Raw genomic sequence first — 23,703 nt, 5'->3', positions numbered from 1 at the left:
TAATTAAGGCTCACACTATTCCTGTCTGACCCATCTTCACTTAATGAATCACAATAAGATGACTATTTTCAAGTAAGGTCATGTTGTAAGTTACTAGAAGCTATGTTTTCAACAGAAAAATTCATCATATGACAGATAAAAAGCTGGAGTGGGGTGAGGATGGGAGAGAACTAACAGCAGGCTTTAAGGCAGGATGTTTTCTCTCTTGGCTTTCTTTGTTTCTGTTTCCAGCTCTTCTTTCTCCTCTGTTTTTACCAAAAGGGGGCTTCCGCTCCTCCAACTTTTAGAAATTTTTTCCCTGACAAATAGTGGGACTCTTTTTCAGTGCCTGTTTGGTTTTTGTTTTGGTACTGAGGATTGACCCCAGGGGCATCCTACTTCTACTTCCAAGCTACACCACCATCCATTTTTATTTTTTATTTTTAGACAGGGTCTCAGTGAAACAGGGGTTTCCTGAGAAGAAACCTGGAGTTTCATCATAGATGAAATGGAGTTTCTTGAGAAGAAACTCAGCATCTCTCTAAAGGGTTCTTGTCCACGGTGAGCAAAGAATGACACCCGCTCAGGAAGGGGAGTAAAAGGTTTATTGGAAGCAGCAGGGAAGGGGGAAAGGTGGTTGAATACCCCCAAAGGGGCTGGAACTCTGGGTCCATCTTCCAATGTTTCCTAAAGCCTTATTTAAAAATTATTTATTTATTTTTTGTGGAACTGGGGATTGAGCCCAGTGGCATTCTACCACCAAGCTACAAAACCTCAGATCTTTCTTTCTTTTGTATTTTGAAACAAGGTCCCACTAAATTACTGTGTGCTGGCCTCAAACTTACAATTTTCCTATCTCAGCCTCCCAAATACTGGGATTACACATGTGTACCACTGTGGCTGGCTACAAAAAGATATTTTAAAATTGTCTTTGGACTAATTTATGATACAGGGTTTTACTTGCATACTTTCATTATTGTAATCCACATATTCACATAATGGTGAACATGTGATGAAGAAGGGAGATAAGATAGAGCAGGCATGGATCTCCAGCTATGTAGAAGCCCAGGTCTTTTAAAGGTGTATGAGAGAACCAGTAACTCTCCATCCTTCATATTGCATAAAAGCATGTTTTCATGCATGTTGCATGAAAATAAATAATAGCCACACCTTCATAATGACTTTGCTAACCACTATGCATTCAATTATCTATTTTAGGTCTTTTTTTTACCCTTCTCTTTCTCTTCTACTCAAGGTGCAACACATCCTTTTGAATACTGCACCTGTGAATCTTCTCTTATCTTTGCCTGTGTTTCAGTCAACAGTCCAAACTGTCAAGGTTCTACTGGGCACCCTGGCATTTGCCAGCTCCCTCCCTCTTTATGGTCCTTTGAACTGTTATCTCAGACTACCAGTGATAGTGTACAGTTTCATCAATTTTTAGTGAAGTGTTATCTAAAGTCTATTTTTTTTCCCTGTTTGGACCCAGAAGATAGTGATCTGAAAAAATATTAGCAGATGATTTCAAAAGAGCTATTTCTACAGACTTAAACATGTTTTCTTCACCAAGTACTGGGATTACAGGCATATGCCACCAAACCCAGCCTCTTATAATCTTATTCACATTTAAAATTTTATATACAGTAAAATTAAGTCTAATGCTAAATTACACAAAATTAATACTACTAATACTGCACAAAATACACTAATAGTACTCCAAATTTAGCATAGCATGTTTTCATCATTATTTCATCTGAAGATAATAAAACCTTTTTCATTCATTTCCACATCTATGGGAAACATCCAGCCAAAAGGCCCTGACTCATTTAAGAAAGAAAAATCTGTTGAGAAAGTGTGTGACATCAGTATTCATCATGAAATGGGTATTCAGGGTGATCGCTCCACCTGCAAAACAATCCCCCCCCCAAAAAAAAAGTAAAGTTATTTCAAAAGTGGCACAGATGTATGTGTTGCTGGTGCCCTTTGACACTTTCCCTGGCCATCCCCTCCTCCTCCTACTCCTTCCCTCTCTGTTTCTTACCCAGCTTCTTCTCCAATTTCCCCTCAAGCCAGTGCTCTGGACAGTGCTACCGTGTGTGTGTGTGTGTGTGTGTGTGTGTGTGTGTGTGTGTGTGTAGGAGGATGTAGAAATGTTGGCTGCCAACACACTAGCATTTCACTCATCAAAAACACTGGGGACAAGTCCTACCTGCTTGCATGCAGAAACATTACTGTTTGTGATGATGATGATGATGATGAGGAGGAGGAGGAGGAGAAGGAAGAAGAGGAGGAGGAACATCATCCTCTTTTTTTTAATGAGGACTGAGGATTGAACTCAGAGACCTTCTACTTCTGAGATACACCCCCAGCCCTATTTTAGTTTTTTGAAACAGGGTCTCACTAAATTACTACGCATTGACTTCAAACCTGCAATCCTCTTGTCTCAGTCTCCCAAGTACTGGAATTATAGTTATGTGCCACATTGCCAGGCAATCCTATCTCTTAAGTAACAATGGTAAAAGGGTCTGCATTAGTCTCAAGTGTATGTATCCATATCATGAAACATCCAAGATTTAGTTCTTTGGAAGTACTATGAATTTTAAAATAGGTTTTTTTTTTTTTTTTTTTTTTAGCAAAGGTTCTCAAATGTCAAATATCAAGTGAATGTAAAATCAGAAAAGAATCATGGCCCAGCACCTCTAAATGACAGAGCTTTTCGATTAATGGGGCCTAATCTTTATTTCACTTTGTTAATTTTTCAGTTATTTTCTGGTATGATTAATTATTTAAAAAACAGCAAAGCGGGGCATGGTGGTGTACACTTATAATCCCAGTACTTGGGAAGCTGAGACAGGAGGATTGCAGTTTGTGGCCAGCCTTAATTACTTAGTGAGGTCCTTTGAAACTCAGTGAAACCTTGTTTCAAAAATAAGGAATAAAAAATAGGGCTGGGGGTGTATCTTGGAGGTAAAATGGCCCTGGTTTCAATCTCCAGTACCATACACACACACACACACACACACACACACACACACACACACACACACTTCTTTATCTTCAGGGATTTTTTTTGTGTGTGTGGTACTGGGGCTTGAACACAGGGGTATTCTACCTCTGAGCTATACCCCAGCCCTACTTTTTCATTCTTTATGTTGAAACAGGGTCTCACTGAGTTGCAAAAGTCCTCACTAAGTAGCTGAAGCTGGCTGTGAACATGGATCCTTATCTCAGCCTTCCAAATGCTAGGATTACAAGCATGAGCAACTGCATCTGGCTTCAGGGGATATTAATTGACTTATAATTGTTAATTTTGGCAAAGTGTTACACATGGTATGATGTGTCGGTGTTTTTTGGGGGGGATGAAGTTGAGTGGCAGCTTTAAAAATTTTTTGGTGGTTCTCAGACAGCCTCAGCTACTTAGTGAGGTCCTCTGCAACTTAGTAAGACCCTGTTTCCAAATAAAGAATAAAAATAGGGCTGGGGGTATAGCTAGGGGGTAGAAGGCCCTTGGGTTCCATCCCCAGTACCACAAAAATATTATGTTTTATTGGTGCATTATAGTCTCACATCATAATATAAATCATGTTGACAACGACATACATGCCCACGCTCTTGGTGCCCCTCCCCATTTCCCTCCTTCCCAATACAGAATAACCAGATTGACGTTGGTATATATTTACATGTATACACATAGTCTGTGGTCATATTTCTATTAATGAACATAAGTTTTCTTTCGCTCCTACCCTTACATCTCCTCCCTGGCTCCCCTCAGCTTTCTCCTCATCATCAGGAGTCTCTCTTGTATTCCAATTACTCCCTATCCTGCACATATTAAAGAAAACATATGACCCTTCACTCTCTGTGATTAGCTGATCTCCCTTAGGGTGGCAGCTTTTAATGTCCAGCAATTTTTCCCTCTCAAAAATTCACATTAGGATGCTGGTTTTTTTTTTTTTTTACAATAATCCCCAAATTTGATATTAGCCTCATCAGAGTACTCTCTGACTCATGAAAAGTAGAGAGATAATTATCCGAATTATGTGTATCACCTTAATGAGCATTCTCTAACTGATTATTTATTTTTAGTTTTACTTTTTGTTTTACAGTACTGGCAACTGAACCCAGGGGAATTCTATGATGGAGCTACACCCTCAGCCCTTTTTTATTTTTTGTTTTGAAATAAGGTTTCATGAGGTTGCTGGGAGTCTTGCTATGTGGCCGAGGCTGGTCTTAAACCTGTGGTACTCCCTGTCTGCGTTCCAAGTATGTGGATTACAGGTGCATGCTGCCATGCCTGGCACTAGTAAACTTTTAAATATTTATGTATATACTGGTCCAAAAGTGTTATCTCATTCGTGTTTATTTCCTTGATTACCCGTAAGAGTTAGCATCTAAATTGCTGAGGCTGGTTTAGAGCCAGCAACTCTCCAGTCTCAGCCTCCTAGGTACTGGGATTACAGGTGTGCACCACTAAATCCAGATCACATGCTAATTGGAAGAGAAGATTCCAAAAAGAAGACTATCAAGGTGATGTGAAGAACTGTACAGATTAATGGAGAATAACTAAAAAAGGAAAAAAAATGTATGTTTGGGTATACAAATATACCTATGTATTTGTGCCTTTGTATAAACTGTATTATTTGTATTTTACAAGATCTTCAATATTTAGAGAATGAAGGGCTACTTCAGTTGGTTAGCTGAACCTGGTGACACCTTGTGGGAGTATAAGCTAAATCTGATAGGCAAGAACATATTTGTCTGAACTGTGTTCTTCATTCCCATCTTGCGATCTTTCTACTGCATTATTAGGCCTTTCAGAATTAAAAAAAAATAAGTCTGCTCTAATCTATGCATGTTTGATTTTTAGGAAGGAATATTGTGTTTCAATAATTTCTGCCTATCCTTTAGTTTCCCTGTGATTTCTATGGACACAGATGGAGGTTCATAGGCTTACTAGTTGACACTTGAGAATACATGACCACAGAGCAGCACCTGATCAATGATCCTGCAGGACTTACATGAGTAATTCCACAAAGCGAGTATTTGTATTCAGGGCTTTGATGTCCTTCATTTCTTCTTCAGTGAGAGAAAAGTCAAAGATCTGAAGTCATGGAAATAAAATACAGAACTTTTTTGAAGGTGGCAAACAGGTCTGAGGATCAGAGAGGCGAGCTGGTAATGAAAGCTCTTCCAAACGAGCATCTTTGTGGATGTCTGAGTTGGGCTCGTGTTGGGGATTGTGGCAATCTGCTCTGCCCTTTGAGACAGTCCTGCTGGGAACATCTTACAGGACATTCTAAGTGTTCTGAGACAGCACATTTAGGAAATCCAAAATTCCAAATGTGAGCAACTTTTTTTCTTTTCAATAGGATGCTGAATTTTTATTTTGGTTGACTCCTTTTTTTATATTTTACTTTCTGAAATATTTTCTAGTCTCTAAATTTGCCTCTTTTTAACTTTTAATTTGCTTTGATTTATCCTGAAAATTCTTTCTTTTACCACTTTTAATGTCTCTAATGATTGTTTTTCTTAGCTTTTATACTTTGTTCACACCCTGGCTTTATAACTGTCCTTTTTTTTTTTTTTTTTTTTTTTTTGGTGATACTGGGAATTGAACCCAGCAGTATTTTACCTCTGAGATACCCCAGCCCAGTTTTTAAATTTTGTTTTGAAACAGGGTCTCTAAGTTTCTGGGGCTGGTTGAACCCTAAGTCCTCCTGTCTCAGCCTTCCAAAGTACTGTGATTATAGGCATGTGACACCAAACATATGTAGTGTGCCACCACACTCAGCTTATAATCATCCTTTATTAGCATTTTTATATTTTATTTTTCACTTATATTTTTGACATTTATTTATTTATTTTTTTTTTTGGTGGTACTGGGGTTCCTGGAAGCCCTTCTACCTCTGGGCTACACTCCCAGACCTATTTTATATTTTTGAAACAGGGTCTCTTACGCCAGCGCGGCTGGCTTCGAACCTGCGCGATCCTCCTGTCTCCGCCTCCCAAGCGCGGGGATTACAAGCATGCGCCACCACGCCCGGCTTAACATTTAATTTTTATGTTTATAATTTTCTTTAAAATTTTTGAAGAAAAAATCCAAGGATTAAGAATCCCCTCTAGATAAAGCTATCCAAAATTTTTATAAAACTCATTCTCAGGGGATGTCATGTTGTATTATTGCCAATTTTAGTATGTATATTTTTTGCTGGGCATGGTGGCGCACGCTTGTAATCCTAGCATTTGGGAGGCCGAGACAGGAGGATCCGGGATTGGGGACAGCCTCAGCTAGTTAATGAGGCTCTTTGTAACTCAGCGACACCCTGTTTCAAAATAAAGAATAAAAAATAGGGCTGGGGGTGTCACTTGGAGGTAGAATGTCCCTGGGTTCTATCCCAGTACTGCAAATAAATAAATAAATAAATAAATAAATAAATAAATAAATAAATAAAAAGTATGTATAGCTTTAAAAGCTAATACTTGATACATTCCTATTTCTCCTAGGAATTAGCACACATGTGACATTAAGGCTTAAGTCTTATTGAGAATAAAATAAATATACTTTCATTATTTTTATTTCAATTTTAAGATAAACTTTCCACTTTTCCCTCTCTACATGAATTCCATGCAGTGACTATCCGTGCTTAGTGTGGATTGATTTGCTGGGATCTTTTCTTTTTTTCATGACACAAATTATCATCAATGAATGGGGATTTCTTATTACAGAACTGGACCCGTGAGATGCCCCTCAAAGCCTGAATCTCTGACAGCTCCACATCCTAGTAAATGCTTCAGGGAGAAAGTGTCAGTTGTGTTAAGTGTGATAGAGAGGTCTGGGAGGACAAAGACGCGGAGGTCCCAGGTGACCTTGGTGAGGTGTTCCTCTGTGATGGTCTGGGTAAAAGCTTGGTTTGATTAGGTCTAAGATATGGTGGGGGAGTGAATTGAGGGCATCCAGAACAGACTTCTTTCAAAGGATTTATTGTGAATGAAGAGAGAGAAGTGCAAATTGCTGGAGAAGAAGTGAGTCTACATTGGATTTTTTTTTTTTTTTTTTTTTTTTTTTTGGTACTGGGGCCTGAAGCCACTGGCATTCTACCTCTGAACTTTACCTCCAGCCTGATATATATTTTTTAAACACAGTTTCACCATGTTGCAGAAGCTGCTCTCAAACCTGCAGTCTTCCTGTCTCAGCCTGGGCATGGTGGCATACCCGTATAATCCCAGTATACCACCATGCCCAGCTGGGTTTTATTTTATTAAGATTGGAGATCACATCTTGTTTGTCTGTTGGTGGGAATAATGCAGTAGAGCAGTATCATTGATAATACAGATAATCCTTGATAATATATATAAAGAGATAGTTTTTGAAATTGAGTTATGAAAGAGCTATTAGGTATTGGTAACTGCAATTCCCAAGAACATTCTCTGAAAGCAAAATAACAAACATCATCCTCTTTCAACCTTTACAAAAGCAATTCTGTTACCTGAAAGTTTTCTTTGATTCTTTCAGGTTTGAAGCTTTTAGGAATGACAACCACCCCTCGTTGGATGTTGAAACGCAAAGCAATTTGAGCTGCTGTCTTACTGTACTTTTTGCCCACTGTGTTGAGAAGTGCATCCTTCAACAAAGGTGGAGAAGACACATTCACCCTGTAAAACAAAACCCCAAACAAAACCAAAACATGCATATGTCGCTGAAGTGATAGGGATAAAAAAATATTGTCAACCTCCTCTAGCCCCCAGTTTACCCGGCCACCTAGACAGAACACTTGAGGTCTCCTGTAACCAATCTCTCTGCATGTAAAGAACTCATTGAGTCAAGGGAGTCAGTATGGGAAGGCCAAGAGAGACAAGATTACAGAGCTGACTTTTTGAGGGTAATTTTATTTACAGTGAGTCTTGGAGATCAGAGTCACAAGTAGACATGTGCAAAAAGGCATGGGAGACTTAAGTAGAAGAAATTGAGGTATAATGGTTAGAATTTGAGTAGAAAATTTTCTACTTAAATCTGTGGAACACCTCACGGGAAAAGTTTGCCCCCAAATTCAAAAGCTTCAAAACATAACCACAGAAACTCTTTGCTGAAAAATAATTAACATTCATTGAGCATTTTATACATTTTATAATTTTTATAATAGGCAATTCCATCCTTTTACATCATCAACACTTAAAACACCTCAGTGAGGAAGGTATTATATTAACTCTAATCATTTATATGGATAATGCCTTGAAAAGATTGTTACTTTCTTAAGACACAGCTAAATAGAGTTCTGTGTAACCAAGTAATTCACATTAGCTTCATCCCCTCCACCCAAGGAAATACTTCCTGAAGAGATGTATAGCTTACTCACCAGGATGGATTCCTAGAGGTTCCCAAAGGGCTGTATGCAACAAGGATAATGTCATGTTGTTGGCAAAATTTCAAGAGTTTTGATTGGGTGAAATATGGGTGGACCTCCACCTGTGTGGTAGCATGGGAGAGAAGACCACAAAATGAAGGCCTTACCTGGCTTCAAAAAACATCCTTCAATAAAATTTACTTTTAATAATATAACTGCTTCCATCCTATATGTTGTGTTTTGTATCCTGGTCTTTTCTCTTAATATCATGTCTTTTAATATCGTTCTCTTAATATCATGGTCTTTTCCCCTCAACAATGACTCAAGATAATCTTTTGTAAAGATTTTATGTCTTCCCTAATTTTTCATGTTATATTGTTTCCATTTGACTTTTCAATATAAACAGTGCTATGATAAACACACATCTAAGTCTGTTTTGGCATCCTCACATTTTATTCCATCAGAATAAATTCCTAGAATTAGAAGCCTGTGAACATTTTTTAGTGCTCTGCTATGTGTTTTCAAATTGCTTTCTAGTAAGGTTGAATTAATTTACATTCAACTAGCACTTTAGCTGGGAGTGGTGGCTCATGCTTGTAATCCCAGCATTCGGGAGGCTGAGACAGGAGGATCGCGGTTCACGGACAGCCTCAGCTACTAAGTGAGGCCCTCTGCAACTCAGTGAGACCTGGTTTCAAAATAAAGAATAAAAAAAAAATAGGGCAGGGGGTGTATCTCGGAGGTCAAATGCCCCTGGGTTCCATCCCCAAACCCGCAAAACAACAACAACAACAACAACAACAACAACAACAACAACAACAAATACCTTAGCACTTCAACACTTTTTTTCATTCATAAAAATTTAGCATTATTTATTTATTTATTTATTTAATATTATAGCAATTTATCAAAAATTAACAATGATAATCTCACATAACAGATTCATTTGTCTGATATCAAACTTTTGATCACTTAGAGATAAAATTTCAATATTTCCTTCTTGTTTTCTTTTTTACCAGAGGATATTTTTTGTGTGTGTGGTACTGGGGTTCCTCGAAGCCCTTCTACCTCCAGGCTACACTTCCAGACCTATTTTATATACTTTTTCGGAAACAGGGTCTCTTAAGCCAGTGAGGCTGGCTTCAAACCTGCGCAATCCTCCTGTGTCCACCTCCCAAGTGTGGGGATTACAAGCGTGTGCCACCACGCCCAGCTTTTTCTTATTTTTTAAAGGTGAAACTATCATACATTTTTTTTTATCAGAAAAAATCTATCCTAACATGAAATATGAACTCTAAATATCCAAAACAATCTCGAAAAAGAACACAATTTAGAAGATGTACATTTTCTGATTTCAAACCTTATAAAGCTACAATAATTGAAACAGTGTAGTACTGCTATAAAGGCAGATATATAAACCAGTGGAGTAAAATAAAAAGCCTAGAAATAAATTCTTCCATATATGGTCAAGGTATTTTTGACAAGGTTTCCAAGAACATTTGGTGAAGGAAATAATAATCTTTTCACAAAATATTGTTGAAAAACAATAATTACGTGAAAAAGAATAAAATTGGACCCTTACCTAACACCATATACAAATATTAACTCAAAATAGATAAAATACCTAAATGTAAATCTTAAGACTATAAACTTTTAGAAGAAAACCTGGGTCACAAAACTTCACAACATTGAAATTGGCAGTGATTTCTTGGATATGATTCCAAAGGCACAGGCAACAAAAGAATAAACAAACAAACTTCATAAAAAATAAAAAATATAGTACATCCAAAGACAATGTAAACAGAATTAAAAGTTACTGATAAAATGGAATAAAATATTTCCAAATGCTATATCTGAAGGTATATTAATATTCCAAATACAAATCCTAAAAATTAGCAACAATAAAAGCAAACAATACAATTTAGAAATAGGTAAAAGACTAAAATAGATAATGAATCCTCAAAGATTTTTATATGATCAACAAACACATGAATATCATTCATCATTTTCATAATGTAACTAATCATTTAGGAAATACAAATAAAAACTATAGTTAAATACTACTTCACATTTGTTAGGATGGCTACTTAACATGAATTACCTGGCTCCAGCCCTTTACCTTGAGTTTGTTACCATCTTTACTTGTAAAGTGTGTTTCTTGTAAGCAGCAGATGGATGGATTCTGTTTTTTAATCCATTTTGCCACTATATGTCCTTTTATTGCGGAATTGAGACCATTTACATTCAGTGTGATTATTGAGAGATAACTTTTAATTCCTAACATGTTAAGACTTTATTTCTGTTTGAAATACTGTTTATTCTTCTTTGCTTAGTTGTCTGCTGGATGAAAATTCTTGTTTATCTGGTTCTGGTGTGTGTTACCTATTTCTTCTTTGTAGTTAATCTCTGAGTATTTTCTCTAGTGCTGGTTTTGAAGACATAAATTCCTTCAGTTTCCATTTGTCATGGAAACTTCTTATTTCCCCATCTAATTTTATAGATAGTTTTGCTGGGTAGAACATTTTTGGCTGGAAATTGTTTTCTTTCAGAGTTTGGAATATGTTACTACAAACCCTTCTGGCTTTCATGACTTGTTTGGGAAGTCTGGAGTGATTCTAATTGGTTTCCCTCTGAATGTCACTTGGCCTTTTGTTTTTGTTGCCTTTAAGATTCTCTGCTTGGTTTCTACATTGGTCATTTTGACAGTTATGTGCTGTGGGGAACCTCTTCTCTGACACTGTCTAAAGGGAGTTCTATAAGTTTCCTGGACCCATGTAGCGACCTCTTGCTCTATGTTTGGAAAATTTTCTGCTATCATTTCTTTGAAGATATTATTGATCCCTTTGGTTTCACCCTCTTTTCCCTCCTCTATTCCAATTATTCTTACGTTAGCTCTCTTAAATGGGCCCATATTTCTTCAATGTCAGATTCCTGCTGTCTGATTTTTTTTTCTAAGTTATAAATTATGTGTTCGTTTTTGGAGTGATCATCTTCTAGGAGTGAGATTCTATTCTCCATGTGGTCTAATTAATTGTTTATAGTTTGAATTGATGCCTTTATTTCAATGATTGCATCCTTTATTTCTTTTAAACTCTCTCTAAATTCTTTTCAAAGGTCCTGTATTATTTCTACAGTTATATTCCTGATTTGATCTCTGGAGAGCTCTGAATTTCTGTTATCAGGTTCTGGTATTATGGGGTTGTGAGCATTCATTGCTCTATTGTTGTTCCTCTTTCCCATGATTTCAGAAGTTTGTGTCTTCTCTGGGTTCTTCCCCGGGTCACCACAACTTCACTTAGGGTGCTCTCGATCTCAAGTTTGTGGTAATCTCAGCCACCACTACTCCTTTACTGGGTTTCACAAAGTTTCAGTCCCAGGGAGTTGATTGAGGCTGCACGAGACCGTGGGGGTGCCAACCTAGGCATTTTCTCATGGGAAGCTGTGACTAGGGTGTGGTATCTCTGCTACTGCTACTCCTTCACTGGGTTGGACTGCAAAATCTCAGACCCAGGGTGATTATCAAAGCTGCTCAAGTCCCTGGGGATGCAGTGCTGGGATTTCTCCTTAGGGGCCGCAATTTCACTTACAGTTATTGTGTGTGCTCTTGTGGTGAACTTGCCACCACTGCTGGCAATATGGCACTGCTGTCACACCCTTGGCCATGAGGCTAGTGTATTTCTTTTCTGCTTTTGAGCTCCATTCTGAGTCCCTGGAAGGCATGAAGAGCTTGGCCACTGGGAGTTTTAGATGTTCTTTGCACTGAAAGAACTGCTGAATTACACCTGACCTCTTGCTGCTCACTTCAGCTCCTTGTTTATGTTTCCTCTCTGAAGCCTGGTGCTGTGAGGCAAGATGGCGCCAGTGCGGCTCTGCTGCCGCAATGCAGGCTGGTTTCTTTCTGTTCTCTGGTTGTTCTTCTAGTCTTCTTTTTCTCTGTCCCTTGTGTTTACATTTTATACTTTTCTGCTGATAGTGTTTTCTGGTTATGAAAAGCTCTGATTTTGTGGCAATAGAGATTGAGTGTTTTCAGGACTCATAAATGCTGCTTTTCTTGGTCAAAATTTTAGCTTTAGAGGAAGGATCTTAGAGGTAATCTAGTTCAAATTTATTTTTTTGGCTGGGGGACAGGTCTGGGGATGGAACCCAGGGTATTTGACCTCTGAGGTATATGCCCAGCCCCATTTTTTATTCTTTATTTTGAGACAGGGTCTCACTAAGTTGTGCAGGGCCTCACTAAGTAGCTGAGCTCAACACTTGTTTACATAAATGTAATAATAAAATATAAAACAAAAGTTTTGTTAATTTGATATACAATACAAAATCATATATTCATGTTTCTCAAGTTAATAGTGAGTTGAACATTATTCATGTGTTTACCAGTCTCTGTATTGTGTGTGTATGTGTGTGTGTGTGTGTGTGTGTGTGTGTGTGTGTATGTGTTTGTGGTACTGGGGATTGAACTGGGGCATTCTACCTTACAGCCCCACCACTGCTTATGTTTTTGTTTCTGAAACAGGGTCTCACTAGGTTGCTGAGTCTTGCTATGTTGCTGAGGCTGTCCTTAAATTTGTGATTCTTCTGTCTTAGACTCCCCAGTACTGGGATTACAGCCATGTGCCAACACATCTGGCTTTTGCTAGTCTTCTAATTAGTCTTCTGTAAATTTCTATACAGTTCTTTTGCTTATTTTGTTCTGTGGAGCCTTTGTGTTTTTATTCACTGGTGCTTTTTATTGATTTTTAGTAGGCCTTTAATTTATAAGGATCTGAACTTTTTAATTATAATTTAAAATATGTAATTTTTTCTTTCATTTGCTTATTGTTTCTAGCATTTTGAAAGTTTAACATTTTATATAATTAAATCTATCAAGGTTTTCTTATGATTCTTCATGGCTTCCTTTTTTATCATTAGCTCCAGAAAACTGAACTTGTTTATAAATGATTTCTAGTTTTTCCTTAACTTCTGATCAAAGGGACTTTGGGGTATAATAGAAGACAAAGTTCTATGTTTATTTCTAAATAACAAGCCGATCTTCTCACATCATTGACTGAAAAATTCATTCCTTTGCCAATAGCTAGTGCTACTTTATTTTACATTTAAATGTTTATTATAGTTTGTCTTGTTTTTAAATATTTGTTATCTTACATTCATTTGTTTATTGGTTCTCACACTACCCTTATATTATTTTAAATACTCTATGCTGTGTTAATATCTTAATTCTCTCTCATTGCTTTCTTCTTTAAAAAAATTACTTTTGCCAAAGTTTGAACTTTAAAAAAATTTTTTTGGCCATACCTTAAGATGTGATTTATGTAGAGCAAACAGAAAACTTTTTGATGTTTGGCCCAGACTCCTTTTTATTACTTAAGTATTATATTGGGTCCCCTTCTTCCCCACCCAGTGGAAGCTGCTCAGCTGTACCTGGTTGCTTACTGGCTTGTATTTGAGTCCTGGTTTGTTCATGATGAGCTCCAACTGCCTGCGGTTAAAATTGGAGACACCAAGGGATTTCACCAAGCCGGCATCTTTGCAGGCTTCCAAAGCCTGTAGGGAAAATGGCACTGGGTCAAGACAGAAGGCTCAGCAGAAGGGAGAGTGAATGTTGGTAAGGGTGACTGTGAACAGCTTAAACAGGAAAGTATGAATATGTTGATGGGCATTTTGTGAAGAAAACACAAAAGGGAGTGGGGAACAGCAGAGTTCTATGATTGAATGAGTTTGGTAAACACTCTATTGGTCTCCGTCTATTTCTATGAAATTTCATTTCACTTTTTTCTTCTCACATTATGCTCTTTAATTCCAACAAATGTCTTGCAAATGACAATTTTGTTTTTCTTTATGGCTAGGTCAAAGTCTATTTTATGTATATACCACATTTTCTTTATCCACTTATCTGTTTATGGACACTTAAGCTGATTCCATTGACTCAGCTATTGTGAATTGTGCTGCTATAAATAAAAGCATGCGAGTATCTTTATAGTATGCTGACGAATTCTTTTGAAAAAATAACAAGGGGTGGTATATCTGTCTTATACAGTGGTTTTATTCTAGTTTTCTGAGGAACCTCCACTCTCTCTTCATAGTATCTATACTAATTTACAATCCTACCAACTCTGTATAAGTTCCTATTTCCCCACATCCTCATCAGCATCTATTATTTTCTGTGTTCTTGATAATTGCCATTCTAACTGGAGTTAGATGAAATCTCAGTGTACTTTTGATTTGCATTTTTCTGATTGCTAAAGATGTTGAACATTTTTTCATATATTTGTTGACCATTTATATTTCTTCTTTTGAGAAGTGTTTTAGTTCATTGGTCCATTTATTGATTGCTTGGGCAGTTTTTTGGTGTTGAGCTTTTAAAAATTCTTTATAGCCAGGATTGGTGGCACATGTTTGTAATCTGAGACAGGAGGCTGAGACAGGAGGACCATGGTTCATGGACAGCCTCAGCTTCTATTTAGTGAGGCTCTCAGCAACTCAGTGAGACTCTGTTTCAAAAAATCAAAAGAATAAAAACTAGGGCTGGTGGTATATCTTGGAGGTAGAATGCCCCTGGGTTTCATCCCCAGTACCACAAAAGAAATAAAATAAAATAAAAATTCTTTATATATTCAGGATATTGATTCTCTGTCAGAAGAATAGCTGTTACAGATTTTTCTCATCCTGTATGCTTTCTCTTCATGCTCTTGTTTACTTTACTATGCTTCAACTTTCTTTTGATTAGTGTTAGCCTAGGATATATTTTTCTATTATTTTGTTGTTGTTTTTTAAAAAACCTTTTGCTTTTAAGTTGCTTGTACCTTTTTCTTTGCAGTATAGGGGAGTGTACTCAGGAGTGCACTAACACTAAGCTACATCCTCAGCCCATCTATCTATATCTATATATCTATATATTTGTATATATACACATATGTATATTGTGTGTATGTATGTACATATGTATATATATGCATATATAATACTATATATACATGAAGTGTGTGTATCTGTGGTACTGGGAGTGAAACTTAGGAGCTTTCTAACTCATTGATATACCCCCAGCCCTATTTTATTTATTTATTCTTTCATTTGGAAACAGGATCTTGCTAAGTTGCTGAGAGCCTCACTAAGTTGCTGAGGCTGGCCACCAATATGCTATCCTCCTGTCTCAGCCTCCAAATACTGGGATTACAAGTGAATAGCACCATGCCTGGCTCCTTTTATATTTTTAAACACACACACACACACACACACACACACACACACACACACACACTCACTCACTCACTCACTCACAGATCTATTATTTCTGTCTGTCTGTCTGTCTGTCTGTCTATCTATCTATCTATCTATCCATTTTTTTCCAGATAGGGTCTCACTAAGCTGTCCAGGCTGGCCTCAAATTTTCAATCCTTCTAACACATTCTCCTGAGTAGTTGGGATGGCAGACATGAGCTACTATGCTTGGCTTTATTTTTGTCTTTTTATTTAAAATGAATTTCTTGAATATAATATATAGTTGGGTGTGTTTTTTATGCATCATGACAACCTCTGCATTTCAATTGAGATGCTTAGATGACTTGCATGTTCTGTGAGTTTTAATAGCACTAAATTTTAATTTTCCATTTTGCTCTTTATTTTCCATTTCTACCATCTTTTATTTTTCTTTCTTTTCCTCTCTGCCTTCTCTAAGTTTATTATTTATTAATATTGTAATTATTTGTGGTACTGGGGATGGAAACCAGGGGAGTTTTACCTCTAAGCTATACCTCAAGCCCTATCCTTTTTATTATTTATTTTGAAACAGAGTCATACTGAGTTGCAAAGGGCTTCACTAAGTAGCAGAGGTTGTCCACGAACCGCTATCCTCCTGTCTCAGTCTCCCAAATGCTGGGATTACAAGCATGTGCCACCATACCCAGCTTCTGAGATTATTTTTTATGATTTCATTTTGCCTGTAGTGGATCATTTGCTATATCCTGGAAGTTTTATCATTTTCTCCTTAGACTGATATTATGAAATTTCACTACAGTGCATGTGTATGTGATTTTCTTTATCTTTCCTCTTTTGTACTCCATGCTTCAAACACTATCTTTTTTTTTCTTAGTCTATTATCATGTGGATACTGTGAACTAATTTTATTTTTTATATTTTAGCATTTCTTCCATATTAAATTTTTTCTTCTCCATATTTGAAAATTTTATTCTGAAGGAATTCAAATGGACAATAAATGCATGAAAAAATGCTCAACATCATTGGCAATCAGAGAGATGCAAATCAAAACTACCCTGAGATTTCACCTAACTCCAACTAGAATGGCAGTCATTTAAAACACAAAAAACAACAAATACTGGAGAGGATGTGGAGAAGTGGGAACTCTACTACACTGTTGGTGTGACTTCAAATTAGTGTAACTACTTTGGAAAACTGTATGGAGGATCCTCAGAAAAATGGGAACAAACTTACCATATGATCCAGCAACACCACTTCTGGGTATCTAACCCAAAGAATGGAAACCAAACTACCAAACTAATGCTTGTGTATCTATGTTCATAGCTGCACAATTTACAATTGCCAAACTATGAAACCAGTCAAGATGTCCATCAACAGATGAATGGATCACAAAATTATGTGATATATACACAATGGGACATTACTTAGCCATAAAGAAAAACACAATTACATCATTTACAGGGAAGTGGATAAAACTGGAGAACATTATGTTAAGTGAGATTAGTCAGTCACAAAAAATAAGAAATCAGATGCTCTCCCTAATATGCAGAAGCTAAGGAGAAAATGGGTCATAGCAGGAACTCTAGATGAAGAAGAGGATACTATAGATGAGCAAATAAGGCAACCTTAAGGATGGGGGGAGAATTCTCTAATGTTCATGAAGTACATTAACATACATCAAAGTCAATCACTTTGTCAAACATGAGGAGGGAGGGGGAGGGAATTGTATAAGGGCTAATTGGGCAATGTGTGCATGTATGCCTCTACCATCTTGTTCTCCATTAAGATGTATGACTATAATGTACCAATAAAAGTTTAAAAAAATAAATAAAAGGCCCATATGAACATACCTCCCAAGTTGCACAAAGATTTGTTTCATGATATATCCATTTGCCATTCTCATCTCTTGGATAGAGGTCATCTCCAGGCTAAAAACAAAACAAAGTATAATTCATTTTATTCATATCTGGGAAATAACATTCTGATATTTGAGTTGTTCATATATCCTGGCCCTGGAAAATAATTCAAGTTTACATAATTGTATAACAAATATTACATTGATATATCTGTAAAATAATAAAGCATTATTATATAATAATTGCATAATTCTGTTATAGAATAATTTTATTATATAACTTTATAATTGTGTCATTATATGATAATAGTTGTATAATTATATTGGAGATTCAAGATGAAAGATTAGAGCTACCCAACACTTGCCTGCTTCTCCATGAGAGAGAACCAAACAACTGGTGTATAACTGCTTACTGAACTGGGTGGCTATCAGGGAGCACTGGAATTAATCAAAAGAGAGAAAGAGAACTGGAGAAACCCAGAGATTCAGGATTATGGAATACTGGTAGGAATGGAGTGCCCAGGCATGGACTGCACAGCCAATGTACACACCCTCAATCTAGGTGAAAAAGTAAGGTCTCAGAGAGCAACTTGCAGACATAAGAGTTCTTGGAACTACACAGTGAGCTGGCTCTGGAGAAGTTCTCTGCACTTCCCATCATATTCTCACAGAGATATAACTGGGAACCATCTTGAAAAGGGTCTTATTGTCTGAGTACATTGCTCTGGGCATCAGAGGCCCTTGCACTTTACTACCTCTGAGACTCCCAGGCCTTTGGAAATTTCACTGCACCAGTTCAGTGGGTGGCTACCTGGCAAGTTACAGATCCACAGAAAATTCTATAAAGTAGGAAACTGGCCTGTGGCAGAGAGGGAAGCATCAAGTACTCCCCTTTAAAATCTGAGGTTCAGAAAACTGGCTCACAAAGCCTGTGAAGAGTCATGTGTGATTTTGTTGGGAACCTAGTCTGCAGGCACCAAGGTCCTGGGGAGTGAATCACATGGAATTTGGTTCTTTTTCCAGCCTAGGGCTTTGTGGCTTTATCACCTCTCCTATCTGCAGAGACTCCAGGGACATGCCATGAGGCTTGCACTTGGCCTGTCCTTGGCATGCCCAGCCTCCCAATATAGCATATCTGACCTGAGAGCTTTACATTTCTCACCAGCCTGTTCCAATGTGCAAATTCCAAGTAACTTCAGTGACAAATCCTTCCTGTTAGTCACATGGCAAGAATCACAATGGAAAGAATTTGGGGTGAAAACACTCAGCCTTCACTCTGGCTGCGAGCCAAGCTTTGATGGACACAGTTTACGATCATCCACTCTCACTCCAAAATAAAATGAATAAATAAAGGCAATGTGACATCTCCTAAAATCAAAATCGTATGGTGATAGATTCCAAAGTTATTGAAGTGGATGAAATGCTAGATAAAGAATTCAAAAGAGTGATTACTAAAAAATGTTAACCTTAAATTCTCAATGAATATTGAGAGAGTACAGATAAGCAAAAAGAATGCAAGCATACAACTAAGAAATTCAGAAGAGAAAGAGAGATTTCTGCAAAAGAACAAAACAAAAATCTTTGAAATGAAAAACTCAATAAGTCAAATTTAAAAAACACCTCATTTGGAAACTCACCAGCAGATCAGATAAAGTGGAAGAAAGAAAAATCAGAACTCAAAGACACAAATAATAAAATATTACATTCAGACAAAATTAAAGAAAAAGTAAGTGTGGGCAGAACATACAAGGTATTTTTGAACATTATTAAAAAATCAAATATCTGTATAATCAGTGTATTTGAGGGAGAAGAACAACAGGCTAAAGGTATTAAAAAGCCTATTCAATAAAACCATAGAACATTTCTCAAATACTGGGAAAGGCATGGCCACCCAGGTATAGAAGGCCTTTAGAACTACAAATAGACATGATCATAAAAGGATCTCCTCATGACATGCTATAAATTTCCAAAAGTACAGGGCAGAAAAATGTTTTAGAATCTGCAAGGGAGAAGTACCAAGTCACCTTTAAAGGCAAACCCATTGGAATGACAGAAGATCTCTCAGAAGAAATGATAAAAGCCAGGAATGAGGTTTAGAATGATATACTTTAAGTCCTGAAAGGAAATAATAGCCAAGAGTGATTGCTATACCCAGAAAGATTATGCTTCAGAGTCAAAGGAGAAATAAGGAGCTTCTAAGGGAATCCTATACCCCCAAAATGAATAAAGATAAACACAACAATGAGAGAACAAGAAAGAATAAATACTTTGGGGGAGGATAGAGGTAGACATATATATATTAGTACCTTTTTAATACTATCTGTGAAGTAGTATTCAATTATATATAGTCATAAGTTAAAGAGTTTTACTGTAAGGCCAAAGAGAATGTAATATAAAATGAAACTAAGAAGTATATCTAATAATCTAATAAGAGAAAATATAGATTAGAAAAATACTTATGGAGCCAAAGGAGATAAGAAAAGAGAGAAAAATGAAGAACAAATGGAATAAGAAAAATAATAGATTTAATCCCCACATATTAATAATGACATACTGTAAGTAGTATAAACAAACCAATTAATGGTAGAGATTGTCTAACTTATACATGATAAAACAGACAAGGACAAAATCAGGAGAGATAAGTAAGGTCAATATCTATTGATCAATGGAACAGTTCATCAAGAAGTTATAGTAGTAATATGATAGTAATTATAAATATATATGCACCAAATGTTGGAGCACCTAGTTGTATAAAACAAACATTTCTAGTCATAAAGGAATAGATAACTTTAATACAATAATTGTGTGCAACTCTCAACTATAGATAGATCATTTGGACAAAAAACTCGACAAAGAGACATCAGAATTAAATTACACTATAGGTCAAATGGACTTAACAGGCATCTATAAAAAAAATTCATTCAACAGCTGCAGAGTACAAAATCTCTTCATCAAAAAGTGGAAATTTTTCCAAAATGGATCATATTTTAGGCATCAAAGCAAGCCCAAATTCAAAATAATTAAAACAATGTCTTGCATCTTATCTTGATCACAATAGAATGAAACCAGAAATTAATATCAAGAGAAACTGCAGAAGTTATACAAACACATGCAGATTGAATGACACAGTATTGAAGAAATCAGAAGACCATAAAAAATTTCTAGAATCAAGTGAAAATGGAAACATGGCATATCAGAACCTGTGGATACAGCAAAAGCAAAAAAAAAAAAAAAAAAACCAAAAAAAAAACATATCTTTAGAGGGAAATGTATAGCCATGAGTGCCTACAATATATAGAGATCTCAAATAACCTGACTTGCATCTCAAAGTCTTAGAAAAAATAAACAAACCAAACCCCAAGTTAGAAGAGAAATAGAAGAGAAATAACAAAGAAAGTAAATGAATGTAAAAGAGACTAAAAAGCAATATAAAAGATTGATGAAACAAAGAATTGTTTCTTTGAAAAGATAAATCTTTAGCTAAACTAATCATAAGAAAGAGCAAAGACCCAAATAGATGAAATTTGAAAATGCAAAAGGAGACATTACAATAGACACTACTGAAATTCAAAGGATCATTAAGGAATATTTTGAAAAGTTACATGCCCCTATGGAAACAGTATGGGGTTTTATAAAAAAAATAGAATTACTGTTTGACTCAAGTATCCTGCCCATAAATATATATGAATAAAATGAAGTTAGTATATAAAAGAGCTACCTGTATGCCTATATTTATTACAGCATTATTCACAATAGCTAAGATATGGAATCAGCCTGGGTGTCTGTCAACAAATGAATGGATAAAGAAAGTATGGTGTGTATATACACAATGGAGTTTATTAATAGAAGAAATAAAATCCTGTTGTTCACAGGAAATGGATGAAACTTGAGGACATCATATTAAGCAACATTAGCCAAGCACAGAAAGACAAATATTGCATGCTTTCTCCCATAAGTGTAAACTAAAAAAACAAAATATGACTTAAAAATAGAAGAGGGCTTGGTGAAGCATGCTTGTAATCCCTGCATTTGGGAGGCTGAGAGAGGAGCATTGTGGTTTGTGGACAGCCTCAGCTACTTAGTGAGGCCCTTTGCAACTCAGTGAGACCCTGTTTCAAAATAAAGAATAAAAAATAGGGCTGGGGGTGTAGCTTGGAGGTAGAAAGCCCCTGGGTTCCACCCCCAGTACCACACACACACACACACAAAAAAAAAAAAAAAAAAAAAAAAAAGAGGGACTATTAGGGAGTGCGAAGGGGGCCAGGGTAAAGAGGGGGGAGGGCAATTGAGAGCAGAAGGAAGGACAGATATGGTCCACATGCAGTTCACTTCTTTGTGCCTAAATAACTTTAGAAATCAATTTGAGAAAAGTCAATAGAGAATTTGTTTGTATTCTTGATACAGGGTCAAGGGTCAATGTTCTAGAACTCAGAAAGTAAAACTTCAGCCTAGGTGTTCATCAATAGATTAATAGACTACAAAATTTTGAAATAAGGACTCAGAAAATAAAATCTCAACCTAGGTGTTCATCAATAGATTGACAGATTAGAAAATTATGAAATATTTTGAATATACAATAAAATCCTACTCAGAAATAAAGAAGAAAAAAATTATTTCATTTCAGAAAAATGGATGGACCTGGAGAAACTTATGTTAATTGAGATGAGCTGGTAACAGAAGTGAAGGGTCATATGTTTTGCCTCATATGTGGAAGCTGGGGAGTAATCAGGACATAAGAAGGGCTTTAGATAAAGGAGGAAAAGCCCCAGTGGAGTGATGGAGGTGCTCTGGAGAGGGAGGGAGTGAAGGGGAGAATTAATGAAGGAAATACTTCCATTTAGGTTACGTACATATGTGAGAATATCAATGCCGATCTCACTGTCATGGATGGAAAAGGACGAAGTGGAGAGAGAGCCAGAGGAAAAGCCCACCAAGTGCTGTGTGCATATACGTCACTATCATTCTGATTTACCTTTTGACATGAGACTATAATGCACCAATAAAAGTATATAAAATTACACAATATAACACTACTCCCAACTTAACCTATAATTAATAAGTCATGATTTGAAGACAAAACATCATATACTTTTTAATCTCTAACATTTTTAACAAAAATATTTCTTATAAAAATATTTTACCGGCCGGGCGTGGTGGCGCACGCTTGTAATCCCCGCGCTTGGGAGGCAGAGAGACAGGAGGATCGCGCAGGTTCGAAGCCAGCCGCGCGCGCTGGCTTAGGAGACCCTGTTTCCAAATTAAAATAAAAATGTAAAAATAGGTCTGGGAGTGTAGCCCGGAGGTAGAAGGGCTTCCGGGAACCCCAGTACCACCAAAAAGGAAAAAAAAAAAAAAAATATATATATATATATATATATGTATCTATATCTATAATCTTTTAAAATGTAAAGTTAATAAGCAGATATAATTTCAGGGCAACAAAATACAAAATTTTAAAAATGCTAGATATTTTTAAAAGGTGAACAAACAGGAACGAAAGTCAATAGCCTAGATCTTTAAATTATTTTTATTTTAATATACTAAATCGGTGCATATAGTCTCATATCATCATGAAGTTCGGAGTGATAGGGACACACACTCACATAGCACTTGGTGAGCTTCCCCCAACCCCATCCCCACTTCCTCCCCTTTCTCCTGTCATGATATTGAGATTGGCATTGATGAAGTGTTTTCTTCATATTAATTCTTGCCCCTCACTCCCTCCTCTCCTAGAGCACCTCCATCACTCACTCCACTGGGGCTTTTCCACCTTTATCTAAAGTCCTTCTTGTGTCCGGATTACTCCCTAGCTTCCACATATGAGAGAAAACATATGACCCTTCACTTTCTGTGATGGGCTAATCTCACTTAACATAATGTTCTCTCCATTCATGCATTTTCCTGCAAACTTTGTTCTTTATTTCTGAATAGAATTTCATTGTGTGTATATCTCATAAAATTGTAATTCAATCATCTGTTGAACGCCTAGGTTGGTTTCATGATTTGGCTATGTGAGTTGTACTGAATAGGATGGCTTTTTAGGAAGGGGTGAATTATTCTCTGTATAATGTCTGACAACAAGGAACAGGGATGGAAATAGAAAAAGAGGCTTCTCAAGAAGGGGATTTAAAAGATGTAAGCTCAAGAGACACTGTGGAAATATTTGACAGGGGCCAGCCTTAATAATTAAAGTCTGAGGAAGAAAATAAATTATGTTGACTTTGATAATAGGAATTTTTGTTGGAAATTGTTATGATTTGAATGTGTTTTCAGAAGTCATGTGTTAGAAAGTCATGTGTTAGAAAGCTTCGA

The 23,703-nt window shown here is 36.6% G+C and overlaps 1 protein-coding gene across 2 annotated transcripts in view; it reads right to left on the bottom strand.

The window, feature by feature from the left end:
* Window positions 1-1,841: 1,841 nt before the first annotated feature.
* The window catches only part of AKR1D1 (aldo-keto reductase family 1 member D1), a gene marked incomplete at both ends in the record, with an annotated part of 41,002 nt that continues 19,140 nt past the window's right edge, over window positions 1,842-23,703 (bottom strand). Inside the window, 6 exons of one of the 2 annotated variants that reach the window (XM_080701738.1) lie at window positions 1,842-1,884; window positions 4,998-5,080; window positions 7,467-7,632; window positions 8,334-8,443; window positions 13,743-13,865; window positions 17,387-17,464. In XM_080701738.1, coding sequence (XP_080557864.1) covers window positions 1,842-1,884; window positions 4,998-5,080; window positions 7,467-7,632; window positions 8,334-8,443; window positions 13,743-13,865; window positions 17,387-17,464 — 603 coding nt within the window. The remainder of the gene's footprint in view (window positions 1,885-4,997; window positions 5,081-7,466; window positions 7,633-8,333; window positions 8,444-13,742; window positions 13,866-17,386; window positions 17,465-23,703) is intronic. The other variant, XM_080701739.1, reaches the window with a different exon arrangement.

This window comes from Muscardinus avellanarius (assembly GCF_963383645.1).
Source record: "Muscardinus avellanarius genome assembly, chromosome: 9".
NCBI classification, from domain to species: Eukaryota; Metazoa; Chordata; class Mammalia; order Rodentia; family Gliridae; genus Muscardinus; species Muscardinus avellanarius.
This window is presented reverse-complemented; position numbering and strand designations above follow the sequence as displayed.